Genomic DNA, 21,425 nt, shown 5'->3' with positions numbered 1-21,425 from the left:
CAGAAACAATTTGCACAGGTGCTTGACATTGCAAAAATTATTCTATTAAAAAAAAAATTGAAACATTGTGCACCTGTGATGATCAGGAATTTAATTATTTTATATAGGTTGTACTGCATTAGGTACACATTGTATCTTCCATTAGCCCGAGGCAAAAGGAATAGAGTAACATGAATGTTCATCCCTCCCAAATTCTCAATATTTGAAATACTTTTATTTTAATGCTGAAGGTCATGCCTTCCTATACAACTTTTTGTGTATAGGTTTCCCTGGTACTGAACATTGGAATACTTCTATATTTTAAACATCTCAATTCAACAATAAAAAAAAATATCGTTGATCAAGTCATCCATTACTCCTTTTATTAGTACAGTCACAAATATGAGTTAAATTTACAGTACAAGACATGTAACTCTGCATAGGGAAAACATTATATACAGCTAGGAAAAATCTTCAATTCCCAAACAGTGCAACCATTTGTAGAAGTTGATAGTGACTCAAAGCTTCACTTTTCTGAACCACAATACCGATAGCTTTATAAATAAAGACGGTGGGTTTCTGACTTGAGAACAAAATATCTGTCATAAATATGAATGCAAAACAGTGGTCAATTTGAACTGCAAAGTCAACTGACTTCATTTCCACAAGCTTTACAATAGAGTACTTTAGTACGTAGATAATGTACTGTGATCTAGATACCAAACAACAATGTAATATCAAGATTCTAAAAATAAATTGATAATCAATGTTTATCATCTCTATTTTGCTCACCATTCAGTATACTGTCATGAAGTTGCAGTGCAGAAAAAAAGTTTATAGATGCATCCCCTGCATGTCTATCAAAATTTTCAGTACACAAACTATTTAAAAATATACAAGTGTGTAAGGTCAGTCTGAATTAATTGTAATAACACCCTCGTGATATAATGTCTATTTTCTGATTAGTATCCGGATACTGTTTCCGTGAACAATGAACAAAAAGGCTATGATAGAATCACAAATTTTACATTAGTGTGCTGAATTACATGTACAATGTAATATGTATATGCATTACATTCAATCACAGAAACTTAAACTCTGGATGTAATGGTGCAATATTATGTAAAATAACTGATATTCTAGTCAGAGACCAGGGGAAGATAATTTGAGTGAGCGTTTTATTACAGCCACATGCTATAACAAATGGTTCAATATTACAATACTGTAAGACACTAAACAAAAGTGATCCAATGGTGTTACTACACATACATTGCCTGACATTAAGGGAGTAGTAATCCCATACAGTTGTTACACATTTTGACATGATTTCAGAAGCTGCTCTGGATATCACAGTCACCAGCATTTGCCTCCCATCTGTCAATCTACAGTCGCTCTATAAGGATGGCTGAAGCCCCGCCCCCTCCATTACAGATACCTGCCATACCCTTCTGACCAGGCTTCAGATTGTGAACCATGTGACCAGTGATACGGGCTCCTGACATCCTATAATACACAACATCATGATATCAATATCTTATCATGCAGAAATCATGATATCAATATCCTACAATACAGAACTCATGATATCAATATCCTACAATACAGAACATCATGACATCAATATTCTACAATACAGAAATCATGATATCAACATCCTACAATACAGAAATCATGATATCAATATCCTACAATACAAAGCATCATATCAATATCCTACAATACAGAACATCATGATATCAATATCTTATCATGCAGAAATCATGATATCAATATCCTACAATACAGAAATCATGATATCAATATCCTACAATACAGAAATATATATTATTACTACAGTAACTTGATCCGAAGAGTCGGATCACGTCGAGTTGACAGGTGCGGATCATCAGATCACACGAGACGCGAAGCCTGTGCCTGTTTTGGAATACATTGTTAGAAACTATATTTGTTTTGAACCTATTGAAATATTTATAATTTTCATGATCATGGAACACAAATTGAGTTAATCAAAACAAATTAAAATTTCAATCTTTTTTAAATATACTTGTATATATTATACATGGCTTTGGACAAAACGTCTAGCTCTACAAGTCGTCTTCCTTCACACGTCCGCTTCTCGCATACTTTTCGATCTGTATCATATTTATTACATTAGTAACCATTTTCGCAGCAGTGTTTTGTAAAGTTAGTAAAAATAATTTGTAATATAAAATAGTTTGAGAGATAAAGCGTACTTAGATTTACATGAAAATGCTTGGGAAAATTAAACATTCCTAGCATGGACGTTAATATTTAACCAATAGTATCGATCTTCGGCATATGGGGTGGGGTGGGGGTGGGGATGGGGTATTTTTCGCAAACAATGATCGATTATAAAATCACCTGAAAAGTTTGTACGTTCCCCAAGCAAGATTCGGAGAAATGTGTGTCCAGTTCTAGTTTCACACTACTATAGTAAATATCAACAAACGATCATCATCTTACACTTGCACCGAGTCATTGTTTACGTACGGTTGACTTTCCTTTTGTAAATGTCTAGATTCGAATTGCATGTACATGTAGGAGCGATTTCCGTTACTTACAGGCTATACTATCAAAATTACTGTGGCGCATACTATATATATAATATACATAATGTATATGAGACTTGTAATCAATATGAAATAGAAATAAAAATTATCATTTGACAAGAATTCAATCAACAGAATTACAATTGACAGCAGTAGCAAATTACGACAAAATATGATGACATTTTCCCCGCGGTACAACGTCGTGACGTACTTTTTTATTGTGACGTCATATAGTGTGTCGGTAGTGCATTGTGATTTTTCTCGGGAAGCTTTAAGTACGCTGCGTCCGGTTCTAAATTTATAATAAATTTGCAATCATCACGTGATCATCGTCCCGCATATCCTTAAGTGTTTACTTTGTCTTATATATGGTATTTTTTCCTTTTCTGCCACCCATACAGACAGACAAGAACAATATGCCCCCCCCCCCCTTTAGTCACAGGCGCATATAAATAGGTGAATCCACACAATTTAGTAATGTTTGCATTTTGATATCATTTAGTGTGTCCCTGTTAATCTTGAAAAGTTCCTGTATTTTTCATCTTCTATTGTATCCTCACTCTACCTCCCAGGGTCCCTCAGTTGAACCAACTTAAGTTTACACTACCTGATGATGCTTGCATATCAATATGACTATTCACGGCCCTGCTGTTCTTCAACAGATTGATTGACTGATTGATTGTACATTGTTTAACGTCCCCCTTGAGAATATTTCACTCATATGGAGACGCGACGTGGATGCAAAATTTTGGCCTATGCTCGGCGCTTATGGCCTTTGAGCAGGGAGTGATTGTTATTATGCCACACCTGTTGTGACACGGGACCTCGGTTTTTGTGGTCTCATCCGAAGGACCGCCCCATTTAGTGACCTCTTATGACAAGTAAAGGATACTAAGGACCTATTCTAACCTGGATCCCCACAGGATTCTTCATCAGAAGATTTTGAACGATCTTTCCCAACATATTCTTATGTAAAACTTTGATCCCCTATTATGGTCCCACTCTACCTAAGGGGATCATGATTTGAAGAAACTTTAATTTGTACCACATAATAATAAACGGAAAATGGAGGCACTCATTAGAAAATGTCATCGTTTGACGGGGTGAAGATGTAGGCAGTGACCATCACTTATTGTTAGCAAAAATCAGAATCCACCTGAGAAAAGCTGTGAAAAGATCAGAGACAACAAGAATAAAGTACCATACAACAAGACTGAGAGATCCAGGTATACAGAAAAAGTTCTCTTTGACACTGAGAAATAGATTTCAGGCACTTGGAGATATAGGAGAAGGTTTGGAAAACAACTGGAATGCATTTCGAGACAGTATCATACGGACCAGTGCAGATGTGCTTGGTACAGAGACAAGATCAAAGATTGGATACATGGAAGCTGATTGACAAGAGAAGACTTCTTAAACAGAAAAAGCAGAATGCAAGATCAGAACGAATAACAGCTAAATACAGTAAAGAATACTCTGAATGCAATAAAGAGACCAAAAGAAAGTTAAGGAAAGATAAAATGGAATATTTTGAAGCAAAAGCAAGCGAGGCAGAAGAGTCAGCAAAAAAAGGTCAACAAGGAGAATTTTTCAAAATCACAAGAGAATTGTCTGGGAAATATAACAGCGGAAGCTCCATCATAAAAGATAAAAATGGAAATAAGATAACCTTAGATGAAAAACAACTAGAGAGATGGGCAGAACACTTTAGCGAGGTTCTCAATAGACCAATGCCCTCAGCCTTCCCAGACATAGACGAAGCTATTGGTGACACATTAGAAACATTCGAAACATTCCAAGCAAATCTTGAACCACCAACCAAAGATGAAATATTAAAAGCAATAAAAAGTCTGAAGAACAACAAGGCATCAGGTATCGACAACATCAGTGCAGAAATGCTAAAAGCAGATCCAAAACCAATAGCTGATAAACTTTACAAACTTTTTAATAAGATATGGGCCAACAAAGTACTACCTGCGGACTGGTTAAGGGGTGTTATTGTAAAGCTTCCAAAGAAAGGGGATAAAACAGAATGTACAAACTGGCGTGATGTTACCCTGTTGTCTGTGCCAAGCAAAATATTCTGCAAAATCATCTATATGAGACTCAGTGATGCCATAAATGATATCATCAGGAATGAACAGGCTGGATTTCGACCAGGTGTAGGCTGTATCGACCATATATTTACATTAAGAAATATCATAGAACAGTGTATTGAGTGGAACAGCAAAGTACACATAAATTGCATTGACTTTGAAAAGGCTTTTGACAGCATACACAGAGAGAGCCTTTGGAAGATACTCAAAACGTATGGATGCCCAGAAAAATTAATTAACATCATCAAAAGTTTTTACAACTTTTCATGCAGTGTCATACATCACAACATACTGACAAACTGGTTTAACATAACAAGTGGAGTACGCCAGGGATGCATAATGTCACCTATGCTTTTCTTAATTGCAATCGATTGGGTTATGAGAAGAACTGTTGGGAACAAACGCAGAGGAATAAGATGGACACTGACATCTATGCTAGAAGACATAGATTTTGCCGACAACATCGCATTAATATCATCTACTGCTAACCATCTTCAAAATAAAACAAACGAACTGAATATAAATGCTAACAAGATCGGCCTTAAAATAAACAAGAAGAAAACAAAGACCATGCAGTTTGTTCCTGCACCACCACAAATAAAATTAGAAAATGAGAACTTGGAAGAAGTAAATGAGTTTACATACCTTGGAAGCACAATTAGCAAAAACAACGCAACAGAAAAAGACATCACCAGCAGATTACAAAAGGCAAAAGCTTCATTTCACCAACTTAATAAAATATGGAGGACTAGTAACATCAGCGAAAAGACAAAGATCAGACTATACCAGAGCAATGTCCTATCAGTCTTGCTGTATGGTGCAGAATGTTGGAGACTAACGCAAAAAGATAATCAAAGGGTGTCCAGATTCCACACAAAATGTCCAAGGAAAATATGCAAGATCTAATGGCCCAGGAAAATATCAAACAAAGATCTATATAAAAGAACAGGGCAGAAAGATCTAATCACAATGATTAAACAAAGACAGTTTAGATGGCTTGGTCATGTCATCAGAAAAGGAAACGAATCCATCACAAAAACAGCACTTAAATGGACTCCAGCAGAAGGAAAGAGAAGCAGAGGAAGACCTAGAGAGACATGGAGAAGGACTATAGAAAGTGATATAAAGAAGATGGGAAAAACCTGGAAGGAAATAGAAAAGATGGCTATAGATAGAAACAAATGGAGGGATCTGGTATCAGCCTTATGTGCACGAAGAGGATAGGTAGGTAGGTTAATTTGTACTAAATGGGGATGTTTGAATATTAGTGTGAGTAACCATGATTCTTCTGTTATTGAGAAGATTTTTTCAATATTCCCATATAAAACTTTGGTCCCCTATTGCGGCCCCACCTTACTTTAGAGGGCCACAATTTGAACAAACTTGAATCTGTACAACCTAAGGGATGCTTGCATATTAAAATGACCATTCACAGTACTGTTGTTCTTGAGGAGAAGATTCTAAAATATTTCCCTATATACATGTACTGACATGTAAATATTTGATCCCCTATTGTGACCCCACCCTACCCCTAAGGATCATGATTTTAACAAACTTGAATCTACTCTGTCAGGGATCTTTCATGTAAATTTCAAATTTTCTGCTCCAGTGGTTCTTAAGAAAATTTAAAATGACCCCACCTTATTATTGCCTTTTCTTGATTATATCCCCTTTGCACTTCAATTGAACAAACTTTAATCCCCTTCATATAGGGATATTTTGTACCAAATTTGATTGAAATTGGCTTAGTGGTTCTGGAGAAGATTAAAATGTGAAAAGCTAATGGACAGACAACAGACGAACAGGGTGACTCCAGTTTGTACCCCCCTAAAATTCATTTGCGAGGAGGGGGGGGGGGTATATTTAAAGAAACAGAAATATAGAAATTACTACATGCTTCCAATGTTTTCATGTCCCCAAGAATACAAACATTTATTCCTGTAATTTTATGTGTTGATACATGGGTTTTTAAGTGTTAATTGAAACGTGCATTTCACAGCTCATGTAGAAAATCATAAACAATGTTAAACTAACACAAAATAAATCCCATGTAGAATGAAAGACATAATAACAAATTAGATAAACACACGTTTAACAGTCTGTTTACACTGTAGAATGAAAGACATAATTATAAATTAGAAATACACATGTCTAACAGTCTGTTTAAACCATCCCCCTTCTCCTGAAGTTCACACAGCACAATGAAACAAAATGAAAGTAGATTAAGTGGAAATTCCACACCTGTAAATACCCACATCACTACTTAGCAATGGATTCCCCCAGTATAACACCCCAAATGTAAGTAACAAGTGAAATAAAATCAACCATGAATTCTAATTAACTCATTCTAATTAATTTATCTATTTCAGCTAGCATAAAAGTTTCTATCAATAATCTCTATTTTGTCAGTGAAACAGGTATACAGCATATGTCAGAGTCCATGTTTGTGGGACCGTGTCATACAGTGGGGACCTCACAACAGGTGGCAATGCGGAGAGATGTGATAGACATTCAGGATATGGTGACAAATAAAGTAAGAACAAGTAACGCGAACACAGTGATGATGAGTGGAAGTTACAGAGAAGGATTCAGAATGAAGGGATCTGATTTGGATTTTATGTATTGGTTTAACAAGCAACCAGTGATCTGGGACTTATCTCAGACCCAGTTTTACAATGAACACAGACAATCCCTGATTCTCTCTGTCTCTTCTGAAAGTCCACCCGGATTTACTTTACTTCAATTACTGTCACCAAGAGCAGACAACAGAGTTATCTCAGCATTAGTCACAATGAATGGTGGACGTTATATATCTAGTTCTAAATACAGAGAGATCACATGTTCTGATATAATACCTAACTCTACAGTACATGGTCCATGTGGCAGTGGAGTTATAGGGACACTAGAATATGACACTGCCCAGTGTTTTGCTTGTGACATTTGGCCTCCGTCTGCCTCCTCATGGATAGACAGATGTCACACATGGCCCCAGCCACAGGTTGTTAGGGACATAGTCAGAAGTGGATGTCACTTTGTAGCAATAGGACACAAATTAGGAAATCATGAAAGCAATGAATGGAGAATTTCATTTTCTCTGGCAGAACAAACACTTGTGTACTCAATGAACCACTGTCAATTCTTAACTTATGGTTTGCTGAAATTGTTCTTAAAAGAAGTCATTAACAATGGATTAGGTGAAAATGAGAAATTACTGTGTTCCTATCACATGAAGACAGCAGTTTTCTGGATGATTCAACAAAACACAATACCTAACTGGTGTCCACAGAATCTCCTGAAATGTTTCTGGTACTGCTTTAAACTCATCCTTAAATGGGTGTATGAGGGAGTCTGTCCTAACCTTTTCATTCCAGAAAACAACATGTTTCTCAGTAATATTCATGGTGAAGCACAAAACAGATTATTCCTTAGACTGTTTGGTTTTTATGAAAAAGGTTTAGCATCCCTGCTACACAGTCCCTCCCTCAGGTCCTATATTACAAATGTCCTATATAACCCCAGACTCAGTATTTGTACTGATGAACACACTCTGATATCTGAGACCGAGTTTGATAAAGAAATGTTCAGTGAGATGTATGTAAGAAATTCAATATCGTCATTAGACCTCTACCTGATCAGTATGAAATACTTAAACACAATAGAACAGTTGATATTCTCACCCCTGACACAGTATCAAGTTGTCATGTTACAGGTACTTACAGCCTCCATCCTTCACGATGCTGCTTTTAAATTACAAAACATGTACAGTAACACCACTGAAAACAAGCTGATGTATATTGCTGACAGAATGTTCTGTCACATGTTGAAACTCGCAGCCAAGTTTGGGTGTATTTCTGACAGGTTGTACCTTGCAATGTATTATTACAAGACACTCAGATACACAGAAGCTTTGTCTGTGATAGAGATTACAAAGGTCAACTTAGCTCAGCCATATGTGATGTTTGATGTGACTGTAGACACAGAGGTATACCGAGGCTGTAGGGGGACAGTCCTGGTCTACAAAGTTAAGACATGCTGTGGCTTGGAATATCATGTTAAACAACAGAATCATTTATATCAATGAATTAATGACAGAGCAGATGGTTTCCTTACAGAACCTTGAAAATGTATTGTTCATCCCACCCCTAGTTGTGTTACACATGATGGAGTTCCTGTGTTACAGACATATTGACACAATCAGAGCACAAACAGCTCTTAATGATCTACAGGTCCTAGTTCACCATGATCAGGGGCTGTATGTACATGTGGAATTAAGAGACATATCATGGCAGATCCTGGGTATCTGTCAACAGATCTCAGGGAACCTCCAGGCTGCTCTACACTCCTACCAACAATCACTCAGACAATATCCATTCAATAAAATACAAAGTGCTACACTGATGAGAATACATGAACTTGGATAAGGACATTATCATAAACCTAAATAATAGTTCATGTTACTTTAATAATTGTGAACAACACTTCATCAGTGAATTAAGGATGGGTTGTTCTCATATTTGTTGGACACATTGAAATGTGATATTTTACATGCATAAACTTAAAAATATGTACTTTATTTTCAGGTGTTGTAGTTTTTTTATTTCATATTCAGGTCAATTCAAAGTCATGTTGGTTTTTGGTGGGTTTTTTGTTTTGCATTTCATATGTTGCTGTCCTAGAATGGACTAACACTCCCATGGGCACACTAAGCTTAGGTCACAACACAGTAGCTAGGAAGGACAGTTTTTTGCACTAAATATATCTCCCCTTCATAAAACACTTGTTTGTACAAAACTTTGAAATTATAGATAGAAATAAACACATGTTAGTACTTGTTTTTCGTTTGAAATGTAGTACACTGTATTTTGTTGTATTTTGTTTAATGTCCTGTGAAAGGATTCCTTTCATACGGGGAAGTCATATTTGTTGGTCAATTTATCAAATCAACTAGATGTGCTGATAATATAAATTCAAGCAGTTTTTGAAAAATTTTAAATTCATCCAATCTTTGAAATTTTTCCTTCAATCAATTTTTTGGAAACAAAGATACCAATTCTTAGTATTGACCAATTGATTAGACGTGGTTATAATAAAAATTAAAACAGTTCAAAATTTTTGAAATTTTCTTTTCACTCATATTCGGAAGCAGAGATACCATCTCCATTATGATGAAATTCATTAGATATGGTTAACATGGAAACTCAAAATAGGTTAATAAAAATTCTTTAAAAAAAAATCTAAGGCCAAATTAATTCTGTGGTTCTCATGAGGGGGGCGGTTTTTTTTAATCCCAAAGTTTACGGAAAAGAAACTTTAAACATAAAAATTCGAAAACTGAAACATAAACACAGTAATTTATTTGTTCAAAAACCATCATCTGAAGCCAATTGTTCATTTCATTTTTTTTCACTGCTATTGTTTTTACCTCTGTAAGCTGTTCTGCACATTGTTCCTTTTCAAAGGAGGCTGTAGTTTTAATGCTACACATTCAGAACACATAAGATATTGCCTGTGTCTGTATTTTGTGTCCCAGTGACAACAGACTGGAGGAAATACACATGAACTGTAATAAGCTACTTGTCTTTTTGCATTTCATAGTTTTTCTGAGAATGCCCAACTTCCTATTAAATCGAATTTCTTCAATTTTACGATCACGAAGAGATTAAGAAATGTTTATTCATCTGAATATCCTTCTACTATAGTCCACGGCAGTATGACGGTTGCTCCGTATTGAATATTTATCAACTCTACAGACTTTTAACACATTCGATCAATCCACAGGGTTTTAAGAAAAAAAGCTTCGAAAACATTAGCAACAGATACTTGTATATACAAATGTTTCATTGACTGTAAATTATTCCTTTATAATTCATTACAGCGAATTACAAAAGACCAGTTGAGTTTTCAGTTGCCTGCTGGATTGATCAATAGACTTTACAATTTGGTCAGCCAAAAATCACATTTGGTCTGAATTTAGGTCACAAAGTTACTCAAGCGTAGATTGCTTTTACAGGTAAATCTGAGTTGATTTCAGTGTCTTTTGAAGCTATTTCCCTAGGATTATTTTTTTTCAAAGTGAACATCAATTAAATCAAATTGAATATATTTCTCTCTCAGATATACATTTGATTACTTTAACATGTTTAATTAAAGGTGCTCTCTCTCTCTCTCTCTCTCTCTCTCTCTCTCTCTCATTTGAAACATTATTTCAAGTGTTTTTAAATCAATAAATTTGGAATAAAATCAAATTTGATTATATTTTTCTTTCAAAAATACTTTTGATTACTTTAAGTAAAGAAAAGGGTGCATTCTCTCTCTCTCTCTCTCTCTCTCTCTCTCTCTCTCTCTCAAATACAATTTTTTTTTATGGATTAAATTGAACTTTACTAAACTCTTATCAATTTCACTTTTTAAAATATTTCATTAGATATCTCAGTGTCCACATGTACATGTACCATTCATCTGTTTGTCAATCTATATTTGAGGTCATTCCATTCATATCACACAAAGAAAACTTCCAGAAAACTCTTCTATTGTTACTGTTTCTGACCAATAGAATTCTTATTATTATAGCTAACTTTTTATTCTATTTATAGTTTTTAGGGTTGGTTAATGCACATCTACCTTTGGGAATTTTACAACACCTATTCAGCTTATAACCATGAAAAAAAATAAGATGGAGAGATATTTTAACAAAGAAATTATTAACTTATACAATTAGAGAAATTCTTTTTCCTGAAATAATCAGTAAAACTGAAGTGTTAAATTATCTTATTTTTGGGGTTGTCACTCACACTGAGAAAAAAAAGTTGTCAATTCTTTGTCATACCTGAGTAACTTTGTGACCTAAATTCAGAGCAAATGTGATACTTTGCTGACCAAATTGTAAAGTCTGTTGATCAATCCAGCAGGCAATTGAAAACTCAACCGGTCTTTTGTAATTCGCTGTAAGATGCAAGAGAATTCCAAATGCAAATTAGCGGGAAATTCAAACTGAATGTGGATTTTTTTTCTAGATATGTAAGCACATCACCAACTTTTTATTTTGTTGAAAATTCAATAAAATCTGCAATGCTGCAACCTCAAATGGAGGCGCACGAGTTTAAGAACCATAATTTTGATTTTATTTTGCCTAATATCAACAATTATTTAAAATTTTCTCTTCAATCACATTTTTGGAATCAGGGATGCTGCATCTAAATATTAAATATGAGAATCCAAGATAGCCCCAAAACTGTAGCTCCCGAGGAAATTTTTTTGATACACCAGACAGCTACAGATCCACCCCAAAGCAAAAATCTTAAATTTACAGCAGGACTTTTTCTGCACATGGAATAAATATATGAAGAAGTCACCTTCCTAGGATTAACTTACCCAATAGGATGACCGATGCTGACCGCTCCCCCGTGAATGTTGACCTTGTTCATGTCTATGTCCAGATCTTTGACATTAGCCAGCACCACCACACTGAATGCCTCATTAATCTCCCACATATCTACATCTTCCTTCTTCACCCCAGTCATCTCCAACACCTAACAATCATAAAATCTACATGTCATCACCAACACCTAAAAATCATAAAATCTACATGTCATCACCAACACAAACACAGATAATAATCTACATGTACATGGAATATTTCACTAAAACAAATTATCAGACTCTCTGTTTGGGAGAGTTTTATTGAGAGAGTAATCATTTCAGCCAGACACACTACCAGCAGTATATACATATACCAATAATGTCTCTTCTTCAGAAAGCTACATCTAAGCAAAATATGTTTATATCCAGTAACAGTCAAAAATTCCCAAAAATATTCATCTTCCCATTGTAAAATACTAGAAAGTTTTATTAGAAATTCACTTTTAAATCTCATTAAAAATTCTTTCAAATTAAGACGCCGTAAATCATTGCATTGTCCTGCAATAAAGTCAGAGTTACACAAATGTTCATGAATGGACTGGCCCAGACCTTCCACTATCTCTCTAACTTTATCATGAGAGAATTACGACCCTTAACTACACAACCATAGGCGTAGCTTGGGTTCGAATATTACCGAGGCAGGGGGTCTGGGGGGCTGTGCCCCCTAGAAGCTATCAACATTTTAACAACGTAAAAGGTGGTTTTTTTACCGAGGCAGCTGCCTCGGTTGCCTCAATGGAAGCTACACCACTGACAACTTAGGAATCTACATAGTGTGATATTTACATGTCCAAAGATTTTGCCTTACAGATTGTAATGATAGCCATTTCCTCATGAATGCATTGCAGTTATGTGTATGAATGTTGATAAATATAGTGCATCTATTTGAATGGCTGGGAATTTCAACAGAAATGAAAGTAAAATGTAAATATATAAAATAAATTTTACTTTTGTAAATACCTGAGGGAATGAACCTTACATGAAGTATGCCGACCTGATATGTCAAAATTAATGTCTTCATGTATTTCAAACAAGAGACCCATGGGCTACATTGCTAACCTGAGTCACCTTTGCCCTGCCGTTGTTCAGCTGTTGTGAATTTTAAAAGATTTTTTATCAATCCCAAGCAGTAAATTACGTGTTAGATTTGCCCAGGACACATGATTTCAATAAATGTGCATCCTAATAGATGCAACAAATTTTGAAATAAATGTATAGTGTTTTTAATTTTGCCAGTAATTAGTCAAAAATCTGAACCCCATAACGTACAAACCATCCGAGATATTCCGAATGACAAAAATTGTAAGCTGTAATGTTGACAATGATCAACTTGCACTGAATTAACCACTGAAACACAGTGATGTATGACATCGGTGCTGGAAACTTAACTTTTTATGTCAACAGTCCAGCCGGACAAATATGGTATAATTTCAACCTGTCTGCAGAAAAATTTACCAGTCCACCAGAGTTTTCCAGAAATAATCAAACATTTCATTAATGTTATTAAAATAAAGTAATGGAATTTAACTTGTCAGATATGTCTCGGACAATATTGTAACACTTATTAAATGTGAGATTTATATTTACTAATCGGGCTCAGTTGATATCTACAGAGGAATGCCAAATGAGTGTTTCCATAAGTATGTTTTCCAAATGACGTTTTAGAAAATTGACCAGTCCCACCGGACTGGCTAAAACAAATGTCAATCAGTCCGCCAGACTTTTAACCAGTCATGGACTGACGGGCATATGCTAATTTCGAGCCCTGGACATTATATGTTGAGTAGACTGTTATTAAACCCTTGACTGTTACTGATGCCTCTGAAAATCTTTTTATTAACATAATCAGGGAAAGTTAAGTACATTTTTACAAAGTGACACAAATATTAATGTTGACAGTAAGCAAAGGGGAAAACAAACATCAAGTCCTCAAAGTCAAATGTCGATCCAGTAGAGGTTAAAGGCCAGCAGTTGGGTATAAAAGCAGCCAATCGGTGAAAATGGTGGAATATATGAATTTTCTGGTCACATTCAGATTGCAGCACTTATTTTGCAAAAATAAAGATTAAGCTGTTGTACTGAAATTTTGAAATGGGTATGCTTGTTCCCCTCATAACTGTGCATATATTGGCCATATCTATTTTAGATATAAATTCTCATGAAGTTTTAATTTTGGCCTCAAAAATCTGAAGCAGGGTTAAATTTGTATTTCAAATTAGAGATTGGCAGTTTGTGGGTGTGATTATTTTTTGTTATTGTTTACACCGGATGTTGACTCACATATTGCACGAGCATGCTTGTCTAGTTCTAGATAAAGAGGGATTGCACCAAAGGAAACATGTAATCAAATCACTGTACAACGTGGAAAAAAAGTACTTACTCATATATCATTGGTAAATCCAGATTTTATTTTTTAATTATATATAATCACATTCCTTTAAAAAAAATTGGTTAACTTTATAAAAATTAACTCATTAGGACTGTTCAGTCTGATCGCTGTTTCAGAGTTTTGCTGGATTGCTGGTACCTTTTCTCGAAAAATTTCAAGCATGGTGTTTGTTTGATTAAGCAACAATCTCCTAGGCCAGTTGTGTAACTCCCATTGTCTCTCATCAATGATGACAAATATGTCCAATTGTTCAACCATCACTCTAAAATTACTCTCAATCTGGACTCTTACGTGTGGACATTACAATGTCAAAAGAGACAATCACAGATAGTAGGTCTCCAAATATCATAATGGACAAAGTGTTTCTTAATAATCCTTCAATGCACATGTCCTCCATTGCACAGCTACAATTTCCCCCAAATTCTTCTCATAATTGAAAGGTACCAAGAGGAAAATCATAAGTATTAGTATATCAAATATACCAAATTCTTCTCATAATTGAAAGGTACCAAGAGGAAAATCATAAGTATTAGTATATCAAATATACCAATATTTGTGTATATTATCAAAAAAACTACATGTTTTAAAAGACATGGATAAAACAATGATGAATTCATTTTGTAGTTCCTAGGGTGAAGTTTTGTTAAAGTAAAAACATATCCTTTCAGTGCCTCACAGATTAAGCAGAGTGGTAGAAAAATGCGGGAAAACTTTAGTTTATTTTGATAAATCATGCCAGTCTCCCTGTTCAAAATATCATCTGCTACAGAGCACGTGTAGAGTCAAACATCAGACTGCTGCTTATTCTGATAACACTGCTAAGCCCTGCCCTCTTGCCATATATGCTTAATTGCTGTAGGGGTGTAAATTTTTCTAGGTTACTCCCGGCCTTTAAAAAGTTAGAAAGGTTAGAAGGTTTTGATAGAAATGACAATTGTTTGAAAGAATACAAACTTTAGACTCAATGATTTTAGCTTGGGACTCATTGTTATAGTCATGGGGGGTATATATGAATCACTGCTAAAGGATCACAACGTAACTGAAAATGAATTCACATAACAATGAGATACCTCAACACCAATATGACCTGCATGACCTTGCTGTTCTGGATGAGACCAAGGTTACAATATCATGATATCAAATGAAAGACCTTGCCATAAGAAATCTATATTCAAAATGTGAAAGCTCTCTCTCTTATAGTTTAGGAGATATTGAATAGGTCAGATTTTTATTAAAAGTAGGTCAAACTTCCAGGTCAAGGTAAAAAAAATCAAACACTAAAGCATAAAAAGGTATTGCCATAATGAATCTATAGACAAAATATGAAAATCCCACCTAAAATAGTTTCGGATATATTGAATAGGTTATGTTTTTTTAAAAGTAGGTCAAAATCCAAGTTCAAGGTCATAGATCATGATATCAAATGAAAGGTCTTGCCATAAGAAAGATATACAAGATATGAAAGATCTATCTTAAATATTTCAGAAGATATTGAATAGGTCATATTTTTATTAAAAGTAATTCAAACTTCCAGCTCAAGGTCACAAGATCACACACCATAGCATAACATGAAAGGCCTTTCTATAAACTTAAGAATGTATAAACGAAATATGAAAGCTCTAGTTTAAATAGATCAAGAGACATTTTTAAATATTTCTCCTATATATCATCATGTAACACTTTGATCCCCTACTGTGACCCCACCCTAGCCCCCAGCTTGGATCTACTCTATGTAAGGAAGCTTTTATGTAAATTTGAACTTTTCTAGCCCAGTGATTCTTGAGAAGAAGATTTTTAAAGAATTTCCCTGTATATTCACATGTAAGAGTTTGATCCCCTATTGTGGCCCCACACTACTCCCAGGGCCCATGGTTTTAACAAACTTCAATCTGCATTATACATCAGGAAGCTTTTGTGTAAATTTCATCTTTTCTGGTCCAGTGGTTCTTGAGAAGAAGATTTTTAAAGATTTTCACTATACATTTCCATGTAAAACTTTGATCCCCAACTGTGGTCCTACCCTACCCCAGGGAGGAGGGGGGGGGGGGGGCATGATTTTAACAAACCTGAATCTAAATTTTTAGTATTAAAATTTGTATTTGTTAAATAAATACTTACCTTTATAAATTTGGATATTCACCTGCTTGCAGTCTTGTATCGGAAAAAAACCATGTAATAAAAAAGCACCCTTTGTGACCCGCCACCTCTGACATGCTCAGAAACCAACATCCGGTATCATCTATTCTTTGACATAAAACAAAAAATTAGAAGGGGGATGAAGGGGAGGTGGGTTGGGACCTCTGATTTATAAAGGTAAGTATTTATTTAACAAATACAAATTTTAATACTAAAAATTTAGAATTTATCACAATAAATACGTTACCTTTATAAATTTAGATAAGCAGAATTCAAAGTAGAGCTGAATCCCCCTGAGATTGGCAACTAGGAGGAAAAACCACTTTTTGAGCTGAAACTAGAGGTCCAAGCGAGAACAAACTGTCACTATGAAGGGGCATAGATCTAAGGTAATGGTTATAAAAGGTACTATCAGACCTCCAATAACCAGCTGACATGATTTCCGACATAGAGGAGGAATTGAAAATAGCCCAGGAGCAAGACAATGCTCTAATTTCATGTGCCTGAACTTGAACACGAGACAAGGCTTCTGGAGATGAAGATTGGTAAGCCATCTTAACAGTATGACAAAGCCAAGTAGAAATAGTCTTAGCCGAAATATCCTTTAGACCTTTCTTAATAGGAATGAAAAGTCTAGTAGAACCAGAAGGTCTGAGCGTTGACGAAACAGAAATATATTTCTGAAGTGTACGCACTGGACATAAATCCTGATTACCTAATGATTTAGGTAGAGCAGGAATAACAATAGGTCCAGAACCTTTGTCTGATAACTGATTCTTGGCTAAGAAAGATGGATCTGTCAACAGAGTAACTGAAGAATTATCTGCAGAAAATCTGAGACAAGAATCTGCAATGGAGAAAGCATGAATCTCACTCCTTCTACGACCAGAAGCTAAAGCTAATAAAAAACAGCACTTCAAGGTCAAAAACTTAAAGGAAGCTAAAAATAAAGGTTCGAAAGGAGGAAATTGTAAAGTCCTAAGAACCAAAGCTAAATTCCAGGATGGAACCAGCCTACGTTGTCTAGGTCGTTCCAAACAAAAATTCTTGACCATGAGGGACAAGAACTCATTCTTCCCAAAATCAGGACCTCCTGACAAAGCTATAGTTCTGGATAAAGCTGAACGATAGCCCTTAATAGTAGAGGGAGAGAAACCTTTGTCTTCAAACAGATAAACTAAAAACTCAGCTAACTGTTGGACAGTAACTGCGAGAGGATCAATTTCCTTTGAACGACACCAAGAACAGAAGATGTTCCACTTAGAGTCATAAATTGCTCCTGTAGATTTTCTGACTGAACTAGAGATACGTTTGGCTGCTCTGTCAGAAAAGCCATCCTGTCTGAGAGATTCCCTGACAGTAACCATGCGTGTAGATGGAGGTTGGAAAGATTCTGATGAACTTTCCTGCCTTTGAATTGAGACAAAAGATCTTTCCTGAGAGGAAGCAGAATTGGTCTCGCACAACACAGTTGAAGAAGATCTGGAAACCAAGATTGTTTTGGCCATGCTGGAGCAATAAGAATGGTCTTGCAAATTTCTACCCTGATTTTGTGTAAAATCTTGGGAAGGAGGCGAAAAGGAGGAAACATGTAAGAAAACATCCCCTTCCAATCGAAAGACATTGCATCCACTGCTAAAGCTTTGTTGTCTGGAATCGGAGACACAAACGTTGGCAGTTTGCAATTCAGATGCGTAGCAAAGAGGTCTATATGAGGACGATCCCACTTGAGACAGATCTCCTGAAAGACTGCTGGATGTAACTCCCATTCTGTATTCACTGGATGCAGTGACCTTGAGAGAGCATCCGCTACTAGATTCAGATTGCCAGGAACATGCCTGACTGACAAGCGAATTCCCAGGGAACGGCAAAACAACAGAATTTCTTTGCACAGAAGGTAAAGAGACTGAGAATGTGTGCCGCCCTGATTCTGCAGATAAGCCACTACTGTTGTATTGTCTGTGGCTATCATCAGAGATTGACCCTGAACAAATTGGGAAAATTGTTTCAATGCCAGAAGAACAGCCCGCATCTCCAGTAAATTGATGTGTTCTGTCAACTGGAGACCGGACCATATACCTGATGCCTCTCTGCCCTCCAGGGTAGCTCCCCAGCCTGTCAGAGAAGCATCTGTAAACAGGGTCATAGAAGGAACTGGGGGGTCTAGCGAGCAACCTATCATAACATTCTCTCTCACTGACCACCACAGAAGATGAGGATACAATCTGGGAAGAATGGGAATAACAGCTTCCCACTGTTGTGAGGCTGGTACCCAAAATTCCAGAAGATACCACTGAATGGGGCGAATATGAAGACGACCTAAAGGTACTATGTCCATCAGAGAAATCAGAAAACCTATCAGTTGTAGAAACTGGCGAGCTGAAGCCTGTTTGGCTGAAAGTAGTTGATCCAACAGATACTGAAGCTTGAGAAATTTCTCCTCTGGAGGAAGAACTATCCCAAGATCTGTTCGAAATTGTTCCCCTAGGAAAATGAAACTCTGACTGGGAACTATCTCTGATTTTTCCCAAGAAATAAGGAAACCCAGCTTCAACAGAAGATGAATAACTCGATGAGTATGTTGATGAAGAAGGTTGAAAGAAAAATTCTTGATCAGAGAATCGTCTAGATATGTATGGATGAAAATGGACTGGGAGTGTAGATACGCAACCACTGTTTGAAAAATTTTTGTGAACACTAGTGGAGCAGTAGATAGGCCAAAAGGCATTGCCCTGAAAGCATATACCTTGCCCTCCCAGACCAGACGAAGAAACTTCCGATAAGCCGGAGCTATAGGGACATGAAAATAAGCATCCGTCAGATCTAAAGAAGACGTCCACATCCCTGTATGGAGAGAGGTTCTGATCGACCTGTTGGTCTCCATTTTGAAATGTGGAATCACCAGATACTGATTCAGAAAAGAGAGGTCCAACACAGGTCTCATTTGTCCATTATTTTTGGGTACAAGAAAGAGACGAGAGTAGAACCCCCAACCTAGAGGTGGACTTACTTCTTCCAATACATTCTTTTGGAGAAGTAGAGACACTTCCTCTTGTAACAACAGATTTTTCCACGGGTCTCTGGTCATAGAAAATTCCAGAGGAACCGCAGAGAGAGGAGGCTGTTCTCGAAATTGAAGCTCTAAACCCCTCCGTAGCACAGAAAGAACCCATTTGTCCGAAATGAGACGGGACCAATGAGGAAGAAAAAGAGAGAGGCGTCCTCCCACAGGAAGATGAGGAAAGGGAACACCTACTTCCTCGGAAAGAGTGGATTGTGCTACAGGAGGGGGGGAGGCATCAAAACTGAGATTTCTTACCCTTGGCTACTTTGGGTTTTTTATTATTAGATCCCGAAGCCGATGGGAAAGAACGATGCTCATTACTTCTCTTAAGATTATTTGAACCTTGCAGAGAAGAGCCAGATTTAGTAGCACCTTGAGACTTACTTCTAGAAGAGTCTGATTTAGAAGAACAAGAAACACGCCTAGAACTACCATTGTTGAGTTGTACATCTACTTTAACAGTAGGAGGTTCTTTGTGTAATTCCTCTTGTAATTTGCGTAAAGAGATGCCAAATAACTGCTCTTTATGAAGAGGAGAAAAAAGTAGGTTGTCTTTAAGAAACTCAGAGACGTTAGATTTTTGAAGAATCTCTTGTCTCCTAGCTAAAGAAAAATTGGCAATAGTGCCAAGATTCAAGAGCTGAGAAGTGCAAAGACATCTATCTACTTGGAGAAGAAAAGAACGAACATCATCAAATTCTTCGCCCTTATCTTTAAGAGAGGCACCTGCAGCAGCAAGAAAATGCTCCGCATATTGTAAAGCTGCGGCAACACCCCGAAGATTGTTCTCCGACCTAGAATAAGAAGTCTGAGATAACTTGACCCCCTCAGAAGACTTAGCACCAAGAAGATTGGAAAAAGTCTTATCAAAAACAGGTTGAGATTTTCCCAAGGAAACATCATGAATATCAAAATACTTCATTCTAACCTTACCAGGGAAAGAAGATGTACTAAAAGCCAGATTTTGTCTAACTAAATTAGAGGCCTTATTGGAGGACATCTGATCGTCGACAAGATGAGAATTAATGGAAGCCAATGCAGATTTAAAATGACTAGACTCGGGAAAAGAAGCATACGACTTAGAAGAATCTCTCACAAGACCAGAGCAGGACTGAAAATCAGAAGGTATGTGAGAACTCCTGGGAGGAGAAACTAAAGAATCGTGACCTGACAATTCTCTACGAATTGCGTACACTTTGTCTTTCAGAGTGAGATTCTCTACCGGAAGTTGCTCCTGAGAAAGCCCAACTTCATCGACTGAAGGAACCGGAGATAGGCAATTATCGCTCAGAAAAGATGCCTCTTGACTACTTGGAGCCAAAGATAATGAGTCAACCTCCTCGTCCGCTTTATTATCAAAAGCGGGCCGAGGGGTGACAAGAGCAGCCCCAGGAACAGTGGGGGACGTAGCTGATTTGCTTTTTTCAATCAAATCTAGTCTACGTTCCACTGTCACAAATTTTGAAGAAATAGAAGCCTCCAGTTTCTGAATAGATGAAACCAAACATTTAATTTCGTCCTTATTGGAGGACTCCATTAAGTTTGGTTTACTAACAAAACCTTGCCCTGTCCACACAGGTTGAGTCGAGTAGGGATAAAGTGGCACAGAATACATGGGATGAGGAAATCTAGCTGGCCACCTAGACCGATAAAACGTCTCCCTACGATTACCCGAAGGAAAACTCTCAGGGCGAGAACTAGCCACCGGACTACCAGGAGGTCGCGTAATAGTAGATGTAGCTCTAATTTGACCTACCGAAGTAACCGGGGTA

General features: G+C 36.6%; 1 protein-coding gene and 1 pseudogene across 1 annotated transcript in view; one reads left to right on the top strand and one right to left on the bottom strand.

Moving 5' to 3' along the window:
- Positions 1-340: 340 nt before the first annotated feature.
- Positions 341-21,425, bottom strand: part of LOC125675776 (acetyl-CoA acetyltransferase, mitochondrial-like) — a 32,950-nt gene continuing 11,865 nt past the window's right edge. Inside the window, exons 12-13 of the mRNA XM_048913576.2 lie at positions 12,017-12,174; positions 341-1,482 (exon numbers count right to left, since the gene is read on the bottom strand). Of these exons, the coding sequence (XP_048769533.1) occupies positions 1,362-1,482; positions 12,017-12,174 (279 nt within the window). The 3' untranslated portion in view covers positions 341-1,361. The remainder of the gene's footprint in view (positions 1,483-12,016; positions 12,175-21,425) is intronic.
- Positions 6,863-9,495, top strand: LOC125675773 (uncharacterized; annotated as a pseudogene).

The sequence above is a fragment of the Ostrea edulis genome, chromosome 3 (genome assembly GCF_947568905.1).
Source record: "Ostrea edulis chromosome 3, xbOstEdul1.1, whole genome shotgun sequence".
Classification (NCBI taxonomy): Eukaryota; Metazoa; Mollusca; class Bivalvia; order Ostreida; family Ostreidae; genus Ostrea; species Ostrea edulis.
Note: the sequence above shows the minus strand (reverse complement) of the source record. Positions and strands in the feature narration are given on the sequence as shown.